Here is a 22,846-nt window from a genome sequence, read left to right on the forward strand (position 1 = left end):
TCGGAACAAGGCTTCTAAATTTAGCACAGGGGTTTTACGTTGATAATAACAATCTTGTTAATTGCACAACATTTATTCTACAACCAAGTATATATACAAGTACACATATTGTAAGTGACTAAAACGATAAACACGTCAAAGATGGCAGGTGGTGATCAAAGAATAATTCCAGACATCAAATATGAGTGTAAGACAAATAGTTTATAAAACAAGATATAATTTTAAGAGTCAAGAGGGTTGTAAGGGCCCGTCTCATTGGGGGGTTCTGATCCCAGATCCCCCTTACTATTTTGTCAGATTCATGTATTCTGCTTACACTATGTATGTAAGCAATTCTCATTTTTTTTTCCTGTAATTTCCTGTGTCCCGCTGGCGCTAGACCTCATTTCCCATTTTCGCAGCACAATAATTTAACTTTCATGTGTCATGCTTCCAAAAATCGGCAATCATGCATCACGCTGAGACCCCAATGAGACCCACTTGTTATGTGGGTATGACGAATAACAGTAAAAATTCTTTCTAAATAACGTTGATGCATACATGTGACAGAGTTGTCAAGCCACAACTGGAGATTTGGAAATTTTCAGCTGGAGTTTAATTTGGTCTCATAACTGGAGATTTTTTATTGACCTTTTTATTGACGTGCGCAATGGGTTTTTTTGTGTGTTAAACACCTGCATATCCGTTTTTACTTGATAAAAATAAAAGATAAGGGGTTTTCAAATATTCATTATGTATATAATTCAAGATAAAGTGATCAGCCATCCTACATAGTTCTGAAAAGAGGGAGATTTTGACTCCCGCCGGAAGAATCACATGTATGTTGATGGTAATTTTTGGTGCATGACGATAAAATGTACACTTTCTATTAGAAAACAAACAAGTCCTACTGATTCTGAATTATCACGTTAAATATTTTCCAAAAATGAGGCTAATGAAAATAATAAATTATTTGAGACCTCTAACAAATCATGTTAAGGATATTTTGACGAATCATGGTAAAATTGTTTATAATTTGACACTAACGGTTGCCAAAAATGACTGTTTGATGCATGACAATAAAAGGCACTACTCTCTTATTACAAGCCACAACTTGGCACAATTAAGGCGGTGGCTATGCTTAAAATGAAAAATGTAACAATAATGAAAAGGTTAAATAGGGGGGGGGGGGGGGGGGGGCAATACCTTTTTGTGTTAACCTGTTATTGCCCTTTTCAAGGTGTTGTTAACTGTTTTCTGAGATCAATTTAAGCTGATAGCTGTTTTCAACCAACTTTGTTAACTGTTATCCGCATTTTGCATTTTTTGTTAACTGTTTTTGCCAAAATCGAGGTGTTGTTAACATGTTAATGGAGCCCCTGTTGTCCTCCCTCTATATAGATTCATAAGCAGACGGTCATCATTAAATTGTTACAATGATCTCCTGATATTTTATTTAGCATCCTGGTAAACAGGAGAAATTGAAATACCATCTTGTTTTTAAAAAATATAGCATCACATCCATAACATAATATATAAGAAAATCACTTCAGATAGCATCACATTTAAGATTATAGCTTCACATTACCATGATGCTAAAAGGCCCTGTGGAAAACACTGATTGTTTAGTTACATGTACACCGAACATGCCTAATATACTCATTTTATTTACACATATACATGTAATATACACATTGTTAATCTTACTTACACATATATCCACATTGTTCATGTTGTTACATGTAGTTACACATACTGTAAAAGCAGAAATTTTCGTGGAAGATTTAATTTTGCTTTATATTTCTTGGAAAGAATATCTCCACCAAATTAAAACCTCTATGATGATTAACCTCTTTATCATACCACTTACATTTAAGGAACCTACACAATTAAATCCCCATGAAATCTTATGGAGAGACAAAACCACTAAATTTTAACCCCACGAAAATTAATGTTTCTACAGTACATATACATTGTTAGTAACACATGTATACACATTGTAATAAGTTTGTATTTGTTTTCAGATCTAGATCATACAGCTGATGTGCAGTGAGTATAACTGTTAACTGAATTACACAAACCTTTAACTAAGTTACACAAACCTTTAACTGAGTTACACAAACCTTTAACAGAGTTACACAAACCTTTAACAGAGTTACACAAACCTTTAACCGATTTACACAAACCTTTAACTGAGTACACAAACCTTTAACTGATTACACAAACCTTTAACAGAGTTACACAAACCTTTAACTGAGTTACACAAACCTTTAACTGAGTACACAAACCTTTAACCAAGTTACACAAACCTTTATCTGAGTTACACAAACCTTTAACTGAGTACACAAACCTTTAACTGAGTACACAAACCTTTAACAGAGTTACACAAACCTTTAACAGAGTTACACAAACCTTAAACCGATTTACACAAACCTTTAACTGAGTACACAAACTTTTAACTGATTACACAAACCTTTAACAGAGTTACACAAACCTTTAACTGAGTTACACAAACCTTTAACTGAGTACACAAAACCTTTAACCAAGTTACACAAACCTTTATCTGAGTTACACAAACCTTTAACTGATTACACAAACCTTTAACTGCTTACACAAACCTTTAACAGAGTTACACAAACCTTTAACTGAGTTACACAAACCTTTAACTGAGTACACAAACCTTTAACCAAGTTACACAAACCTTTAACTGAGTTACACAAACCTTTAACTGAGTACACAAACCTTTAACCAAGTTACACAAACCTTTAACTGAGTTACACAAACCTTTAACTGAGTTACACAAACCTTTAACAGAGTTACACAATCAAACCAAGTTTCACAACATGCACAAACCTTTAACAGAGTTACACAAACTTTAACTGAGTAACACACAACCAGTTACACTAACCTTTAACCGAGTTACATAAACCTTTAACTGAGTTGACAGAAATCTTCTGAATCCAGATTTCCCCATACGTTATACATGTTATAGCGTTAAATTTTGAAAAATAATTTGATTGATAACATTGAAAAAATGAAGGAAAAAATATTTGTGCTTAGTGTGATAAAAATTTCTGACTCAGACAAAAAGACAAAAATCCATTATGCATTGATTCATTTTGTAATTGAAAATTAACATGATAAAATGTAATTAATTATTTATATATATGTTTTAGGTTGCATGCATGTATCCTTTTTTTACCCAACAATATAGATAAATTATAGGTATGAAGAGTGTGGGTTATTACATCATAGGTAAGGAGAGTATGGGTTATGTAGTACATCATAGGTAAGGAGAGTATGGGTTATGAAATACATCATAGGTAAGGACAGTTATTTGTTGTTTTATGAATTATGTAATACATCTGAATCTTCATGCACAGAAATCAATAGAGAAAATGTGGGAGAAGTTGTTAATCAAATGCAGATGATATACACCAGAAAAAAGATGGCGAGATAATACCCCATGTAATGCTAATATTTCTGACGAAGGTGATCATGATTATTGCATTAATTCTAAAGTCTGATCGATGCCACCAGTTTTTTTATACGACCGCAAAAATTTTAATTTTTTGGTCGTATATTGCTATCACGTTGGCGTCATGGTCTGCGTCGTCGTCGTCCGAATACTTTTAGTTTTCGCACTCTAACTTTAGTAAAAGTGAATAGAAATCAATGAAATTTTAACACAAGGTTTATAACCACAAAAGGAAGGTTGGGATTGATTTTGGGAGTTTTGGTCCCAACATTTTAGGAATTAGGGGCCAAAAAGGGCCCAAATAAGCATTTTCTTGGTTTTCGCACTATAACTTTAGTTTAAGTGAATAGAAATCTATGAAATTTTGACACAAGGTTTATGACCACAAAAGGAAGGTTGGGATGGATTTTGGGAGTTTTGGTTCCAACAGTTTAGGAATTAAGGGCCAAAAAAGGGCCCAAATAAGCATTATTCTTGGTTTGGCACAAAAGTTTATGAATTAGGGGCCGAAAAGGGGCCCAAATAAGCATTATTTTTGGTTTTTGCACCATAACTTTAGTATAAGTAAATAGAAATCTATGAAATTTAAACACAAGGTTTATGACCATAAAAGGAAGGTTGGGTTTGATTTTGGGAGTTTTGGTCCTAACAGTTTAGGAAAAAGGGGCCCAAAGGGTCCAAATTGAACTTTGTGTGATTTCATCAAAAATTAAATAATTGGGGTTCTTTGATATGCCGAATCTAAACTATGTATGTAGATTCTTAATTTTTGGTCCTGTTTTCAAATTGGTCTACATTAAGGTCCAAAGGGTCCAAAATTAAACTTAGTTCGATTTTAACAAAAATTGAATCCTTGGGGTTCTTTGATATGCTGAATTTTAAAAATGTACTTAGATTTTTAATTATTGGCTGGTCCAAATGGGGGTCCAAAATTAAACTTTGTTTGATTTCATCAAAAATTGAATAAATGGGTTCTTTGATATTCCAAATCTAACTGTGTATGTAGATTCTTAATTTTTGGTCCAGTTTTCAAATTGGTCTACATTAAGGTCCAAAGGGTCCAAAATTAAACTAAGTTTGATTTTAACAAAAATTAAATTCTTGGGCTTATTTGATATGCTTTATCTAAATACGTACTTTGATTTTTGATTATGGGCCCAGTTTTCAAGTTGGTCCAAATCAGGATTCCATATCAAGTATTGTGCAATAGCAAGAAATTTTCAATTGCACAGTATTGCACAATAGCAAGAAATATCTAATTGCACAATATTGTGCAATAGCAATTAATTTTCAATTGGAGTTATCTTTCTTTGTATAGAATAGTAGTTGATAATATATGTTGGAAATTTGCCAGACATGACTATGATGTCATTTTCTATTTTTATTTGCCAATAACTTTATGTAAATAACTTCATTGGAAATTTGCCAATATAAAATGTTGCTGATGAAGCTTTTTTTCCTTATCTTATCTAAAATGTTTTTAGATAATGTATGTTGGACATTTGCCAGAAATGACTATGATGTCATTTTCTATTTTTATTTGCCAATAACTTTATGTAAATAACTTCATTGGAAATTTGCCAATATAAAATGTTTTATACAATAAACAATGTATATTCACTTTTACTACCAACCAATCTTTACCATTCAGTGATAACAAGCACTTTATTTTACATTGTAATATTTTATGATGTATTTAAAAGAGTAGTTATTGTTGCAAACTCCATTAGAAATTTGAATTGATATCAGTTTTGGAAAAAGGGAAACGGGGATGTGAAAAAAAAGGGGGGGGGGTTTAAATTTTTCTCATTTCAGATTTCTTAAATAAAAAGAAAATTTCTTCAAACATTTTTTTGAGAGGATTAATATTCAACAGCATAGTGAATTGCTCAAAGGCAAAAAAAACTTTTAAGTTCATTAGACCACATTCATTCTGTGTCAGAAACCTATGCTGTGTCAACTATTTAATTTTAGATTTAAAAAGTTTGAAGAAGAAATCTTTAATTGATTTGTAAAATCTTGACATTTGTTTTGTGTAAAAAAAAACCATGTAATGTCAAAAATTTGATCACAATCCAAATTCAGAGCTGTATCACGCTTGAATGTTTTGTCCATACTTGCCCCAACTGTTCAGGGTTCGACCTCTGCGGTCGTATAAAGCTGCGCCCTGCGGAGCACCTGGTTAATAATTTATAGATCACTTTTAACTCATTATGCAGACATCTCAAATAGAAATGTAATTCTATATTAAAGTGAATGGTTGTAATAAATGTTTTTAATTGTCTACATACGAATATGCATGTAACAAGTCAGGAATATGACAGTTTTTATCCATCCGTTTGATGCGTGAGAAGGTTATGATTTTGCCATTTGATTAGGGACTTTCGGTTTTGAATTTTCCTAGGAGTTCAGTATTTTGTTGTTATTTTTTCCTTAACTTGAGATTTTCAGGGGGAGATAATTTAAAAGAAGCATTTGAACAATGTGCAACAGCCATGTTTGGTTATATGACAACAGACTACAGTCGGGTAGAAATGACAGACACACAGGAAATAGAAGTGGAAGGTAAGGTCATGACACCAGACTACAGTCTCGTAGAAATGACAGACACACTTAGGTCGCATTGTGCATTACCGCTATTTTACAAAATTTTTACATTTATTTTACTGACTTATAATTCTTTTCTCAGCACAGTAGAGTGATATAAAAAATTGTCGCCAGTAATTATGGGCGCACATGCTGTTGTCAAAGAAATAAACAACATTGTTTTTGGTAATATAGCAATACACAGATTAGCATTGGTCATCTTAGTTTGATTGCTTTTCTCACTTTCCCTGTACCGGCTCAAGCTAGAAAATCAATCTTGTTTATTTGACAAGAGATAATCTATAAGTATGAGCATGTATGAAGAAGACTTTAAGACCTAAATTGTTATTACAGAAGTCAGCACTTTAATCATGTTAATGTTTTCATCCATCACACACTATCAGTACATGTAAAGAAGACTTTAAGACCTCAATTGTTATTGCAGAAGTCAGCACTTTAATCATGTTAAGGTTTTCATCCATCACACATGATCAGTACATGTAAAGAAGACTTTAAGACCTCAATTGTTAATACAGAAGTCAGCACTTTAATCATGTTAATGTTTTCATCCATCACACACTATCAGTACATGTAAAGAAGACTTTAAGACCTCAATTGTTATTGCAGAAGTCAGCACTTTAATCATGTTAATGTTTTCATCCATGACACACTATCAGTACATGTAAAGAAGACTTTAAGACCTCAATTGTTATTGCAGAAGTCAGCACTTTAATCATGTTAATGTTTTCATCCATCACACACTATCAGTACATGTAAAGAAGACTTTAAGACCTCAATTGTTAATACAGAAGTCAGCACTTTAATCATGTTAATGTTTTCATCCATGACACACTATCAGTACATGTATGAAGAAGACTTTAAGACCTCAATATTTTAATGCAGCAGTCAGCACTTTAATGTTGACATAACATTTCATGGATATAATTAAAAAAAACAAAGGATATAGAGTATTCATCCATGACACAAAAACAGTAGATGCACAGCAAAAAAACCCACATTTTACCATATAAGGTAAACGTCCAATTTAAAATTATCCAGTTCTTTGACCACATTCATTAGAGTAACTTAATATGCTGTATCAAATATTTAATCACAACCCAAATTCAGAGCTGTATTAAGCTTGAATGTACTGTCAAAACGGTTCAGGGTTTGACCTGTATGGTTGTATCAAGCCATTCCCTTGACATTTTGAATCCTATTATCTATATATGCTTAGTTAATCAATAAGTAAAATTTAAGACACAATGTCTGCAAGTTTTTATTTCAATTTTCCTCTTTTTCAGCTGATGACATGGAAAATCTATTATTTCACTTTTTAGATGAATGGCTGTTTGTATTTTCTGCAGAACCTTTCTTTATCCCCAGGGTAAGTTTAACTACTTAGTACTTATATACAAATATATGATAAATGTTAGAACACTTTATGTAAAGTGTTAGAATATAATGGTAAGTGTAGGAACACTCTATGATGAGTGTTAGAACACTTTATGGTAAATGTTAAAGCACATTATGATAATTGTTAGAACACTTCAAGATAAATGTAAGACCACTTTATGATAAATGTTAGCACACTAAATGATAAATGTTGGAACACCATATGATAAATGTTTAAACACTTTATGATAAATGTTAGAACACTACATGATAGATGTTAGAACACTTAATGATAGATGTTAGACCACTATATGATAAATGTTAGACCACTCTATGATAAATGTTAGACCACTCTATGATAAATGTTAGAACACTAAATGATAAATGTTGGAACACTATATGATAAATGTTGGAACACTATATGATAAATGTTGAAACACTAACTGATAGATGTTAGAACACTAAATGATAAATGTTGAAGCACTAAATGATAGATGTTAGAAAACTATATGATAAATGTTGGAACACTATATGATAGATGTTAGAACACTTAATTATAGATGTTAGAACACTACATGATAAATGTTAGAACACTTTATGATAAATGTTGAAATACTTTATGATAAATGTTGGAACACTTAATGATAAATGTTAGAACCCTTTATGCTAAATGATAAATGCATGCAGAATTATTGAAATTATAGTATGCTTTGTTTTCACAGGTTGTTGAAATAACAGAATTTGATAAAGAAAATTTAAAACTGAAGTGTAAAGGGTGAGTATAAATACTTTGGGAAAGAGTTTTATTATCAAGATATTTTTTTTATTGATTGTACTTCATATGTTAAAATGCCAGATTTTGATTGGTTAATAAGAAGGAGATAATTTATTCTATCCAATGGGTTATTACCGTTCATTGAGATGCTTGATAATTGTGGGCTTAATTATATTCTAATTGTTGTTATGTACTGCATATCACTTTCAATTTCAAATTTAATGGGCAGTTATTATGTTCAGTACAATAAATTAAATAACACATGACTGAGATGATATAAATAGAACAGAATGTAACTCCTCGAAAGAAATTCTCGTAATAACCATCTACTCTATCACCTCCTCAGCTATTTGTTATTTAGACACTATTATATTCTTTAAAGAAACAAGTGAAACTGCACTAAATTGGTGACTCTTGATCAGGAATTATCATGACTAATTAAAAGATATGAAATACTGAATCTTTTAAAGTTAACTGTGAAACTGCACTAAACTGGTCACTAACACAATAGATGTGAGTTTGAATGGATGTCAGTGGGGGAAAACAAAAAGTGTCATTTAATTAAAGGGATTGAAGTACAATTTTATTTATTAAAAACCTGTCATTTTAATTTTCAGTTATGGAGAAGAATTTGATATATCAAAACATCCTCAGGTAGGTTTTATATTATCATATGTATCAGTGGCCAATCCAGGGGGTTGGAACCGTTGGAACCCCCCTTTTTTGGACGATCAATGCATTTGAAATGGGACATGTAGTTGGAACCCCTCCTCTACCTTTGTCCTGAGTTAGGAACATATACAGGAGTGTGCTCCTTACGCAGAAACTGCTCCAACAAAGTTATGAGGAGGACAGATTAAAATTGACTCTCCGTAAATTTATGGACACCATCACGAATTGGTGGATCCATACAAATTCTCTTTGACCAAAAGGCTTTTTGCTGTGCAATATGCTTTTTGCTATCCGCCGTGTCCTCTCTGCCTTCAAAAATATTGTTTAACACGTGACTATCCCTAAACGAATCAAATTTGTTAAAATATACGAATTAATAATATTATACAAAGAACAATAATGAATCAACAGTGCAAGAAAAAAATATTCTACTTTCAATTGTTTTATCTAGATATTTGATTGGTTATGTTTTTCAGGAAACAGAAGTAAAAGCCATCACCTATTCTAATATTTGATTGGTTATGTTTTTCAGGGAACAGAAGTAAAAGCCATCACCTATTCTAATATTTCATTGGTTATGTTTTTCAGGGAACAGAAGTAAAAGCCATCACCTATTCTAATATTTCATTGGTTATGTTTTTCAGGGAACAGAAGTAAAAGCCATCACCTATTCTAATATTTCATTGGTTATGTTTTTCAGGGAACAGAAGTAAAAGCCATCACCTATTCTAATATTTGATTGGTTATGTTTTTTAGGGAACAGAAGTAAAAGCCATCACCTATTCTAATATTTGATTGGTTATGTTTTTCAGGGAACAGAAGTAAAAGCCATCACCTATTCTAATATTTGATTGGTTATGTTTTTCAGGGAACAGAAGTAAAAGCCATCACCTATTCTAATATTTCATTGGTTATGTTTTTCAGGGAACAGAAGTAAAAGCCATCACCTATTCTAATATTTGATTGGTTATGTTTTTCAGGGAACAGAAGTAAAAGCCATCACCTATTCTAATATTTGATTGGTTATGTTTTTCAGGGAACAGAAGTAAAAGCCATCACCTATTCTAATATTTGATTGGTTATGTTTTTTAGGGAACAGAAGTAAAAGCCATCACCTATTCTAATATTTGATTGGTTATGTTTTTTAGGGAACAGAAGTAAAAGCCATCACCTATTCTAATATGTGATTGGTTATGTTTTTCAGGGAACAGAAGTAAAAGCCATCACCTATTCTAATATTTGATTGGTTATGTTTTTTAGGGAACAGAAGTAAAAGCCATCACCTATTCTAATATTTGATTGGTTATGTTTTTTAGGGAACAGAAGTAAAAGCCATCACCTATTCTAATATGTGATTGGTTATGTTTTTCAGGGAACAGAAGTAAAAGCCATCACCTATTCTAATATTTGATTGGTTATGTTTTTTAGGGAACAGAAGTAAAAGCCATCACCTATTCTAATATTTGATTGGTTATGTTTTTTAGGGAACAGAAGTAAAAGCCATCACCTATTCTAATATTTGATTGGTTATGTTTTTCAGGGAACAGAAGTAAAAGCCATCACCTATTCTAATATTTGATTGGTTATGTTTTTTAGGGAACAGAAGTAAAAGCCATCACCTATTCTAATATTTCATTGGTTATGTTTTTCAGGGAACAGAAGTAAAAGCCATCACCTATTCTAATATTTGATTGGTTATGTTTTTCAGGGAACAGAAGTAAAAGCCATCACCTATTCTAATATTTCATTGGTTATGTTTTTCAGGGAACAGAAGTAAAAGCCATCACCTATTCTAATATTTGATTGGTTATGTTTTTCAGGGAACAGAAGTAAAAGCCATCACCTATTCTAATATTTCATTGGTTATGTTTTTCAGGGAACAGAAGTAAAAGCCATCACCTATTCTAATATTTCATTGGTTATGTTTTTCAGGGAACAGAAGTAAAAGCCATCACCTATTCTAATATTTGATTGGTTATGTTTTTCAGGGAACAGAAGTAAAAGCCATCACCTATTCTAATATTAGATTGGTTATGTTTTTCAGGAAACAGAAGTAAAAGCCATCACCTATTCTAATATTTGATTGGTTATGTTTTTCAGGGAACAGAAGTAAAAGCCATCACCTATTCTAATATTTGATTGGTTATGTTTTTCAGGGAACAGAAGTAAAAGCCATCACCTATTCTAATATTTGATTGGTTATGTTTTTTAGGGAACAGAAGTAAAAGCCATCACCTATTCTAATATTTCATTGGTTATGTTTTTAGGGAACAGAAGTAAAAGCCATCACCTATTCTAATATTTGATTGGTTATGTTTTTCAGGGAACAGAAGTAAAAGCCATCACCTATTCTAATATGTGATTGGTTATGTTTTTCAGGGAACAGAAGTAAAAGCCATCACCTATTCTAATATTTGATTGGTTATGTTTTTCAGGGAACAGAAGTAAAAGCCATCACCTATTCTAATATTTGATTGGTTATGTTTTTCAGGGAACAGAAGTAAAAGCCATCACCTATTCTAATATTTGTTTGGTTATGTTTTTTAGGGAACAGAAGTAAAAGCCATCACCTATTCTAATATTTGATTGGTTATGTTTTTTTAGGGAACAGAAGTAAAAGCCATCACCTATTCTAATATTTCATTGGTTATGTTTTTTAGGGAACAGAAGTAAAAGCCATCACCTATTCTAATATTTGATTGGTTATATTTTTCAGGGAACAGAAGTAAAAGCCATCACCTATTCTAATATGTGATTGGTTATATTTTTCAGGGAACAGAAGTAAAAGCCATCACCTATTCTAATATTTGATTGGTTATGTTTTTCAGGGAACAGAAGTAAAAGCCATCTGATTGGTTATGTTTTTCAGGGAACAGAAGTAAAAGCCATCACCTATTCTAATATTTGATTGGTTATGTTTTTTAGGGAACAGAAGTAAAAGCCATCACCTATTCTAATATTTGATTGGTTATGTTTTTCAGGGAACAGAAGTAAAAGCCATCACCTATTCTAATATGTGATTGGTTATGTTTTTCAGGGAACAGAAGTAAAAGCCATCACCTATTCTAATATGTGATTGGTTATGTTTTTCAGGGAACAGAAGTAAAAGCCATCACCTATTCTAATATTTGATTGGTTATGTTTTTTAGGGAACAGAAGTAAAAGCCATCACCTATTCTAATATGTGATTGGTTATGTTTTTTAGGGAACAGAAGTAAAAGCCATCACCTATTCTAATATTTGATAGGTTATGTTTTTTAGGGAACAGAAGTAAAAGCCATCACCTATTCTAATATGTGATTGGTTATGTTTTTCAGGGAACAGAAGTAAAAGCCATCACCTATTCTAATATGTGATTGGTTATGTTTTTCAGGGAACAGAAGTAAAAGCCATCACCTATTCTAATATTTGATTGGTTATGTTTTTTAGGGAACAGAAGTAAAAGCCATCACCTATTCTAATATGTGATTGGTTATGTTTTTTAGGGAACAGAAGTAAAAGCCATCACCTATTCTAATATTTGATTGGTTATGTTTTTTAGGGAACAGAAGTAAAAGCCATCACCTATTCTAATATTTGATTGGTTATGTTTTTCAGGGAACAGAAGTAAAAGCCATCACCTATTCTAATATGTGATTGGTTATGTTTTTCAGGGAACAGAAGTAAAAGCCATCACCTATTCTAATATGTGATTGGTTATGTTTTTCAGGGAACAGAAGTAAAAGCCATCACCTATTCTAATATTTGATTGGTTATGTTTTTTAGGGAACAGAAGTAAAAGCCATCACCTATTCTAATATTTGATTGGTTATGTTTTTTAGGGAACAGAAGTAAAAGCCATCACCTATTCTAATATTTGATAGGTTATGTTTTTCAGGGAACAGAAGTAAAAGCCATCACCTATTCTAATATTTGATTGGTTATGTTTTTTAGGGAACAGAAGTAAAAGCCATCACCTATTCTAATATGTGATTGGTTATGTTTTTCAGGGAACAGAAGTAAAAGCCATCACCTATTCTAATATGTGATTGGTTATGTTTTTCAGGGAACAGAAGTAAAAGCCATCACCTATTCTAATATTTGATTGGTTATGTTTTTAGGGAACAGAAGTAAAAGCCATCACCTATTCTAATATTTGATTGGTTATATTTTTCAGAGAACAGAAGTAAAAGCCATCACCTATTCTAATATTTGATTGGTTATATTTTTCAGGGAACAGAAGTAAAAGCCATCACCTATTCTAATATGCAGATCTATGATGAAGATAAACATGAAGTCTTTGTCATTATAGATATTTAATGATTGTTGTAAATACATTTGTAATAAACATAACAAACTTGTGGTTGTATGGTTGTTTATAATTGTTTATATCAACTTCATTTATACTCTAGTGGCTAGTTGGCTGATTGACAATTATACCACATCTCCTTTTTTTATACGACCGCAAAAAAAATTTGCGTCGTAAAATGGTATCATGTAGTCTGCGTCTTCCAAAGACGCATTGAGTTTCTGGACAATAACCTTAGATTAAGTGAATGGATCTCTATAATTTTTTTTACCATAAGGTTTCATACCACTTAAGGAAGGTTTGGATTGATTTTGGGGGTTATGGTTTCAATAACTAATGCATTAAACATCCAAAATATTGATATAGATATATATGCAGCAGTTATACTTCACTTTCTTACTTATAGGGATTTCAGAGACAAAGTGCCTAGTTTTATGCCATATGTGTGCAACAAATCATTAATTCCTTGTATCTGCTCATATTAAAGGACTTATTGTTATTGTTATTACTACCACTGGGTCGATGCCTCTGCTGGTGGACTGTTAGTCCCTGAGGGTATCACCACCCCAGTAGCCAGTACTCCGGTAATGGCATGAAAATACGGATTTTTTGTTTTATTAAAATGCTGTTACAAAATGTTAGAAATTATTATAAATTAAGGAATGTATCTCCCTCATGCAAAGCTCTGATTCCTTTCACGGATTTGGCTATACTTTTTGGAACTTTTGGGTTATAGCTCTTCATCTTTTATATAAGCTTTGGATTTCAAATATTTTGGCCACGAGCATCATTGAAGAGACATGTATTGTCGAAATGCGCATCTGGTGTAGAAAATTTGGTGCCGTTATTGTTATTTAATTTCTTTATAACGAACTGCTTTGGTATCTCAGTAAAATAGAAAATAGTTATTTCAATTGTCTTCTCTAAGAGCGGGGCGTAAGAAACCAGAGGAATAGTCAAACTCATAGATAAAAAAAACTGATAACACCATGATTCAAAAAGAAAAAGACAAACAGACTTACAATAGTACAAATGACAAAACATAGAACAGAAAACTAAAGACTAAGCAACATGAATCCAACCAAAAGCTGGTGAACTATCTACGGTCAAACAACTAAACTGTCTGTGAAGTAACATCAACATGAATCCAACCAAAAGCTGGTGAACTATCTACGGTCAAACAACTAAACTGTCTGTGACGTAACATCAACATGAATCCAACCAAAAGCTGGTGAACTATCTACGGTCAAACAACTAAACTGTCTGTGACGTAACATCAACATGAATCCAATCAAAAGCTGGTGAACTATCTACGGTCAAACAACTAAACTGTCTGTGAAGTAACATCAACATGAATCCAACCAAAAGCTGGTGAACTATCTACGGTCAAACAACTAAACTGTCTGTGAAGTAACATCAACATGAATCCAACCAAAAGCTGGTGAACTATCTAAGGTCAAACAACTAAACTGTCTGTGACGTAACATCAACATGAATCCAACCAAAAGCTGGTGAACTATCTACGGTCAAACAACTAAACTGTCTGTGAAGTAACATCAACATGAATCCAATCAAAAGCTGGTGAACTATCTACGGTCAAACAACTAAACTGTCTGTGAAGTAACATCAACATGAATCCAACCAAAAGCTGGTGAACTATCTACGGTCAAACAACTAAACTGTCTGTGAAGTAACATCAACATGAATCCAATCAAAAGCTGGTGAACTATCTACGGTCAAACAACTAAACTGTCTGTGAAGTAACATCAACATGAATCCAATCAAAAGCTGGTGAACTATCTACGGTCAAACAACTAAACTGTCTGTGAAGTAACATCAACATGAATCCAACCAAAAGCTGGTGAACTATCTACGGTCAAACAACTAAACTGTCTGTGAAGTAACATCAACATGAATCCAACCAAAAGCTGGTGAACTATCTACGGTCAAACAACTAAACTGTCTGTGACGTAACATCAACATGAATCCAACCAAAAGCTGGTGAACTATCTACGGTCAAACAACTAAACTGTCTGTGAAGTAACATCAACATGAATCCAACCAAAAGCTGGTGAACTATCTAAGGTCAAACAACTAAACTGTCTGTGAAGTAACATCAACATGAATCCAATCAAAAGCTGGTGAACTATCTACGGTCAAACAACTAAACTGTCTGTGAAGTAACATCAACATGAATCCAACCAAAAGCTGGTGAACTATCTAAGGTCAAACAACTAAACTGTCTGTGAAGTAACATCAACATGAATCCAACCAAAAGCTGGTGAACTATCTACGGTCAAACAACTAAACTGTCTGTGACGTAACATCAACACGAATCCAACCAAAAGCTGGTGAACTATCTACGGTCAAACAACTAAACTGTCTGTGAAGTAACATCAACATGAATCCAACCAAAAGCTGGTGAACTATCTAAGGTCAAACAACTAAACTGTCTGTGAAGTAACATCAACATGAATCCAACCAAAAGCTGGTGAACTATCTACGGTCAAACAACTAAACTGTCTGTGAAGTAACATCAACATGAATCCAATCAAAAGCTGGTGAACTATCTAAGGTCAAACAACTAAACTGTCTGTGACGTAACATCAACATGAATCCGACCAAAAGCTGGTGAACTATCTACGGTCAAACAACTAAACTGTCTGTGAAGTAACATCAACATGAATCCAACCAAAAGCTGGTGAACTATCTAAGGTCAAACAACTAAACTGTCTGTGACGTAACATCAACATGAATCCAATCAAAAGCTGGTGAACTATCTAAGGTCAAACAACTAAACTGTCTGTGAAGTAACATCAACATGAATCCAATCAAAAGCTGGTGAACTATCTACGGTCAAACAACTAAACTGTCTGTGAAGTAACATCAACATGAATCCAACCAAAAGCTGGTGAACTATCTACGGTCAAACAACTAAACTGTCTGTGAAGTAACATCAACATGAATCCAACCAAAAGCTGGTGAACTATCTAAGGTCAAACAACTAAACTGTCTGTGAAGTAACATCAACATGAATCCAACCAAAAGCTGGTGAACTATCTACGGTCAAACAACTAAACTGTCTGTGACGTAACATCAACACGAATCCAACCAAAAGCTGGTGAACTATCTAAGGTCAAACAACTAAACTGTCTGTGACGTAACATCAACATGAATCCAACCAAAAGCTGGTGAACTATCTACGGTCAAACAACTAAACTGTCTGTGAAGTAACATCAACATGAATCCAACCAAAAGCTGGTGAACTATCTACGGTCAAACAACTAAACTGTCTGTGAAGTAACATCAACATGAATCCAACCAAAAGATGGTGAACTATCTACGGTCAAACAACTAAACTGTCTGTGACGTAACATCAACATGAATCCAACCAAAAGCTGGTGAACTATCTAAGGTCAAACAACTAAACTGTCTGTGAAGTAACATCAACATGAATCCAACCAAAAGCTGGTGAACTATCTACGGTCAAACAACTAAACTGTCTGTGACGTAACATCAACACGAATCCAACCAAAAGCTGGTGAACTATCTAAGGTCAAACAACTAAACTGTCTGTGACGTAACATCAACATGAATCCGACCAAAAGCTGGTGAACTATCTACGGTCAAACAACTAAACTGTCTGTGAAGTAACATCAACATGAATCCAACCAAAAGCTGGTGAACTATCTACGGTCAAACAACTAAACTGTCTGTGACGTAACATCAACATGAATCCAACCAAAAGCTGGTGAACTATCTACGGTCAAACAACTAAACTGTCTGTGAAGTAACATCAACATGAATCCAACCAAAAGCTGGTGAACTATCTACGGTCAAACAACTAAACTGTCTGTGAAGTAACATCAACACGAATTCAACCAAAAGCTGGTGAACTATCTAAGGTCAAACAACTAAACTGTCTGTGAAGTAACATCAACATGAATCCAACCAAAAGCTGGTGAACTATCTAAGGTCAAACAACTAAACTGTCTGTGAAGTAACATCAACATGAATCCAACCAAAAGCTGGTGAACTATCTACGGTCAAACAAGTAAACTGTCTGTGAAGTAACATCAACACGAATCCAACCAAAAGCTGGTGAACTATCTAAGGTCAAACAACTAAACTGTCTGTGAAGTAACATCAACATGAATCCAACCAAAAGCTGGTGAACTATCTACGGTCAAACAACTAAACTGTCTGTGACGTAACATCAACACGAATCCAACCAAAAGCTGGTGAACTATCTAAGGTCAAACAACTAAACTGTCTGTGACGTAACATCAACATGAATCCGACCAAAAGCTGGTGAACTATCTACGGTCAAACAACTAAACTGTCTGTGAAGTAACATCAACATGAATCCAACCAAAAGCTGGTGAACTATCTACGGTCAAACAACTAAACTGTCTGTGACGTAACATCAACATGAATCCAACCAAAAGCTGGTGAACTATCTACGGTCAAACAACTAAACTGTCTGTGAAGTAACATCAACATGAATCCAACCAAAAGCTGGTGAACTATCTACGGTCAAACAACTAAACTGTCTGTGAAGTAACATCAACACGAATTCAACCAAAAGCTGGTGAACTATCTAAGGTCAAACAACTAAACTGTCTGTGAAGTAACATCAACATGAATCCAACCAAAAGCTGGTGAACTATCTAAGGTCAAACAACTAAACTGTCTGTGACGTAACATCAACATGAATCCAACCAAAAGCTGGTGAACTATCTACGGTCAAACAACTAAACTGTCTGTGAAGTAACATCAACATGAATCCAACCAAAAGCTGGTGAACTATCTACGGTCAAACAACTAAACTGTCTGTGAAGTAACATCAACATGAATCCAACCAAAAGCTGGTGAACTATCTACGGTCAAACAACTAAACTGTCTGTGAAGTAACATCAACATGAATCCAATCAAAATCTGGTGAACTATCTAAGGTCAAACAACTAAACTGTCTGTGAAGTAACATCAACATGAATCCAACCAAAAGCTGGTGAACTATCTACGGTCAAACAACTAAACTGTCTGTGAAGTAACATCAACACGAATCCAACCAAAAGCTGGTGAACTATCTAAGGTCAAACAACTAAACTGTCTGTGAAGTAACATCAACATGAATCCAATCAAAAGCTGGTGAACTATCTAAGGTCAAACAACTAAACTGTCTGTGAAGTAACATCAACATGAATCCGACCAAAAGCTGGTGAACTATCTACGGTCAAACAACTAAACTGTCTGTGACGTAACATCAACATGAATCCAACCAAAAGCTGGTGAACTATCTACGGTCAAACAACTAAACTGTCTGTGACGTAACATCAACATGAATCCAATCAAAAGCTGGTGAACTATCTAAGGTCAAACAACTAAACTGTCTGTGAAGTAACATCAACATGAATCCAATCAAAAGCTGGTGAACTATCTACGGTCAAACAACTAAACTGTCTGTGAAGTAACATCAACATGAATCCAACCAAAAGCTGGTGAACTATCTACGGTCAAACAACTAAACTGTCTGTGAAGTAACATCAACATGAATCCAACCAAAAGCTGGTGAACTATCTACGGTCAAACAACTAAACTGTCTGTGACGTAACATCAACATGAATCCAACCAAAAGCTGGTGAACTATCTACGGTCAAACAACTAAACTGTCTGTGAAGTAACATCAACATGAATCCAACCAAAAGCTGGTGAACTATCTACGGTCAAACAACTAAACTGTCTGTGAAGTAACATCAACACGAATTCAACCAAAAGCTGGTGAACTATCTAAGGTCAAACAACTAAACTGTCTGTGAAGTAACATCAACATGAATCCAACCAAAAGCTGGTGAACTATCTAAGGTCAAACAACTAAACTGTCTGTGACGTAACATCAACATGAATCCAACCAAAAGCTGGTGAACTATCTACGGTCAAACAACTAAACTGTCTGTGAAGTAACATCAACATGAATCCAACCAAAAGCTGGTGAACTATCTACGGTCAAACAACTAAACTGTCTGTGAAGTAACATCAACATGAATCCAACCAAAAGCTGGTGAACTATCTACGGTCAAACAACTAAACTGTCTGTGAAGTAACATCAACATGAATCCAATCAAAATCTGGTGAACTATCTAAGGTCAAACAACTAAACTGTCTGTGAAGTAACATCAACATGAATCCAACCAAAAGCTGGTGAACTATCTACGGTCAAACAACTAAACTGTCTGTGAAGTAACATCAACACGAATCCAACCAAAAGCTGGTGAACTATCTAAGGTCAAACAACTAAACTGTCTGTGAAGTAACATCAACATGAATCCAATCAAAAGCTGGTGAACTATCTAAGGTCAAACAACTAAACTGTCTGTGAAGTAACATCAACATGAATCCGACCAAAAGCTGGTGAACTATCTACGGTCAAACAACTAAACTGTCTGTGACGTAACATCAACATGAATCCAACCAAAAGCTGGTGAACTATCTACGGTCAAACAACTAAACTGTCTGTGACGTAACATCAACATGAATCCAATCAAAAGCTGGTGAACTATCTAAGGTCAAACAACTAAACTGTCTGTGAAGTAACATCAACATGAATCCAATCAAAAGCTGGTGAACTATCTAAGGTCAAACAACTAAACTGTCTGTGAAGTAACATCAACACGAATTCAATCAAAAGCTGGTGAACTATCTACGGTCAAACAACTAAACTGTCTGTGAAGTAACAGCAACATGAATCCAACCAAAAGCTGGTGAACTATCTACGGTCAAACAACTAAACTGTCTGTGACGTAACATCAACATGAATCCAACCTAAAGCTGGTGAACTATCTACGGTCAAACAACTAAACTGTCTGTGAAGTAACATCAACACGAATTCAATTAAGATTGCATTTTGTACTGTATTTACATAAAAAGTCCATGATCTAATCAATTAAGATAAAAACTGATTTAAGAATTCAAATATCATATAAACATTCAATATATGAACGCACAACACTGATACTTAAATCATGGGTTACATGAATTCCTCGATTAATATGATGTCCATTCACCCATCGAATATGTAATTTTTAGCTCACCTGGTGTCCGTCGTCGTTGTACTCCGTCGTTGTTACATTTTACAAAAATCTTCTCCTCTGAAACTACTGGGCCAAATTAAACCAAACTTGGCCACAATCATCATTGGGGTATCTAGTTTAAAAAATGTGTCCGGTGACCCGACTTACAAACCAAGACGGAGGCCATGGCTAAAAATAGAACATAGGGTTAAAATGCAGTTTTTGGCTAATAACTCAAAAACCAAAGCATTTAGAGCAAATCTAATAGGGTGAAATTGTTTATCAGGTCAACATCTATCCGCCCTGAAATGTTCAGATGAAACGGACAACCCATTGTTGGGTTGCGGCCACTAAATTGTTAATTTTAAGGAAATTTTGCCGTTTTTTGTTATTTACTTTAATATTATTATAGATAGAGATAAACTGTAAACAGCAATAATTTACAGCAAAGTAAGACCTAAAAAAAAGTCTATTGACAAAAATGGTCAATTGACCCCCTAATGAGTTATTGTCCTTTAAAGTCAATTTTTAACAATTTTCATAAAATTTGTAAATTTTTACTAACATTTTCCACTGAAACTACTGGGCCAAGTTCATTATAGAGAGATAATTGTAAGCAGCAAGAATGTTCAGTAAAGTAAGATGTACAAACACATCACCATCACCAAAACACAATTTTGTCATGAATCCATCTGCTTCCTTTGTTTAATATTCACATAGACCAAAGTGAGCGACACAGACTCTTAAGAGCCTCTATAGTTAAAAGTAGGCAGGTATGTTTTTAACCGGATTTTTGTGACAAAAATGTCGGTTATTGATTTGGGGATGTACGGCGGGCAGGCGGGCGGACGGCAACCAAATGTTGTCCGTGCATTTTCTCATGAACCGTGCATCCAAAGCTTTTAAAATTTTAATATGTTGTTACTGACAACAAAATGAAGGTCAAGTTCAAGAATGACGATTTTGACTTTTACCGTTCAGGAGTTATGGTTCTTGAAAGATTGAAAAATGGCGTTTCCAGTCGTGTCCGTGCATTTACGCATGAACTGTTCAACCAAAGCTTCCCAAATTTTAGTGTGTTGTTACTGATGAAAAAATGGAGGTCGTGTTCAAGAATGACGATTTTGACTTTTACCGTTCAGGAGTTATGGTTCTTGAAAGATTGAAGAATGGCGTTTCCAGTCGTGTCCGTGCATTTACACATGAACTGTTCAATCAAAGCTTCCCAAATTTCAATATGTTGTTACTGATGACAAAATGGAGGTCAAGTTCAATAATGTCGATTTTGACTTTTACTGTTCAGGAGTTATGGTTCTTGAAAGATTGAAAAATGGCGTTTCCATTCATGTTGTTGCATTTACTCATAAACCATTCAACCTAAGCTCTTTCAAATTTTAATATGATACTGATGACAAAATGGTGGTCAAATTTGATATTGACGATTTTCACTTTCACCGTTTATCAGTTATGGTTCTTGTGATATTGCCAGGACACAAATAAATGATAATAAATCCGGTTTGCTGTCGTTGTGACAGCCTCTTGTTATATTATAATACATGTATATAATATTTATTCTTGGATTAATTATTACAAAAAAAAGATGTGGTAGTTTTGCCAATAAGATAACACTTCACAAGAGACTAAATGACGCAGAAATTAACAACTATGGGCCACGGTACAGCCTTCAACAATGACCAAAGCCCATACCGCATAGTTGCGAGAAAACTAACGTATATATATGTACAAAATAAGACTTGAGTGTGAAGTTGTCCGTCTGTGTCAATCACTCCTTCTAGAATCAGTAGTATCCTGAATTGCAAGTTTAATGGGATATGTAAGATGAAAGTACGAATTATTCAGTGATAGGACATCATCAATATATATCTGATAGTAAAATTAAAGAATTTCGCAAATTGCTTTTCCCTTTTCTCTTTTTAAAGGTTCTGAATGATTTCTGCTCAACGGCTTTATGCCGGACCTTTGAACACAGCGATATACTACTGTTGCCTTTATTATTTATACGAGTACAAAAACAATCGACCAGAAAGGTTGCCCAATAAATACCCATTGGAATACCGACTGTCTTTTGAAATATAGATCATTAGAACTCAACACATATATTGTTGATTAAAAAGTCCTGCCCCTATTTTATAACCACTGGGTCGATGTCTCTGCTGGTGAACATTTTGTCCCCGGGGACATCATCCGCCTAGTAGCAAAATTGCACAGATTTCCGAAGATCTAACAGAATACTGGCTCGGACGTTGTCCAGTATAAAAAGGTCCGAAACAGACGTCACCATGGACACAGTTTCGTCTGATACGACAGGTGTCCCCTCGTCACCAGACATGATAAATATTCCAAACATGACTCAATCAGATCACCGTCCTAGTGACAATAGCGATATTACACATATACAGCCATGTTCGGTTTTCCTTAAAGACATTTTGTATTTTGATGACAACACTGTCTCATTTCGAAATTTGAGGCAAATGGTTGCAAAACTTGTGAAATTTTAATAACAGAGGATCAATCCACTAGCAATTTAACTAAACAGTCTTATATTACTAGAAGTGACGATGATCTGAATTGTAAATCTATAA

General features: G+C 34.0%; 1 protein-coding gene across 3 annotated transcripts; it reads left to right on the plus strand.

The window, feature by feature from the left end:
• The first annotated feature begins 27 nt into the window (after positions 1 to 27).
• On the plus strand, positions 28 to 13,227 carry LOC143054977 (protein archease-like). Of its 3 annotated transcripts, none has more exons than XM_076228083.1 (8): positions 28 to 187; positions 2,004 to 2,028; positions 3,156 to 3,166; positions 5,909 to 6,022; positions 7,348 to 7,430; positions 8,161 to 8,213; positions 8,831 to 8,867; positions 13,098 to 13,227. In XM_076228083.1, the coding sequence occupies exons 1-8, from the start codon at positions 142 to 144 to the stop codon at positions 13,182 to 13,184; spliced, it is 456 nt and encodes a 151-aa protein (XP_076084198.1). In that variant the 5' UTR covers positions 28 to 141; the 3' UTR covers positions 13,185 to 13,227. The 3 variants fall into 3 exon arrangements, with proteins under 3 accessions (XP_076084198.1, XP_076084199.1, XP_076084200.1); XM_076228084.1 differs by lacking the exon at positions 13,098 to 13,227 and adding an exon at positions 9,418 to 9,501; XM_076228085.1 differs by lacking the exons at positions 28 to 187; positions 3,156 to 3,166 and having other exon boundaries at positions 2,005 to 2,028.
• Positions 13,228 to 22,846: the final 9,619 nt, after the last annotated feature.

This window comes from Mytilus galloprovincialis, chromosome 12 (genome assembly GCF_965363235.1).
Source record: "Mytilus galloprovincialis chromosome 12, xbMytGall1.hap1.1, whole genome shotgun sequence".
NCBI classification, from domain to species: domain Eukaryota; kingdom Metazoa; phylum Mollusca; class Bivalvia; order Mytilida; family Mytilidae; genus Mytilus; species Mytilus galloprovincialis.

Excerpts from the sequence above, each read along its gene's own strand:
- LOC143054977 (XM_076228083.1), top strand. The coding sequence starts at position 142 with ATGGCAGGTGGTGATCAAAGAATAATTCCAGACATCAAATATGAGT. Across the intron at positions 188-2,003 it reads TCCAGACATCAAATATGAGT|ATCTAGATCATACAGCTGAT; the intron begins GTAAGACAAATA and ends ATTTGTTTTCAG. Across the intron at positions 8,214-8,830 it reads TTAAAACTGAAGTGTAAAGG|TTATGGAGAAGAATTTGATA; the intron begins GTGAGTATAAAT and ends TTTAATTTTCAG.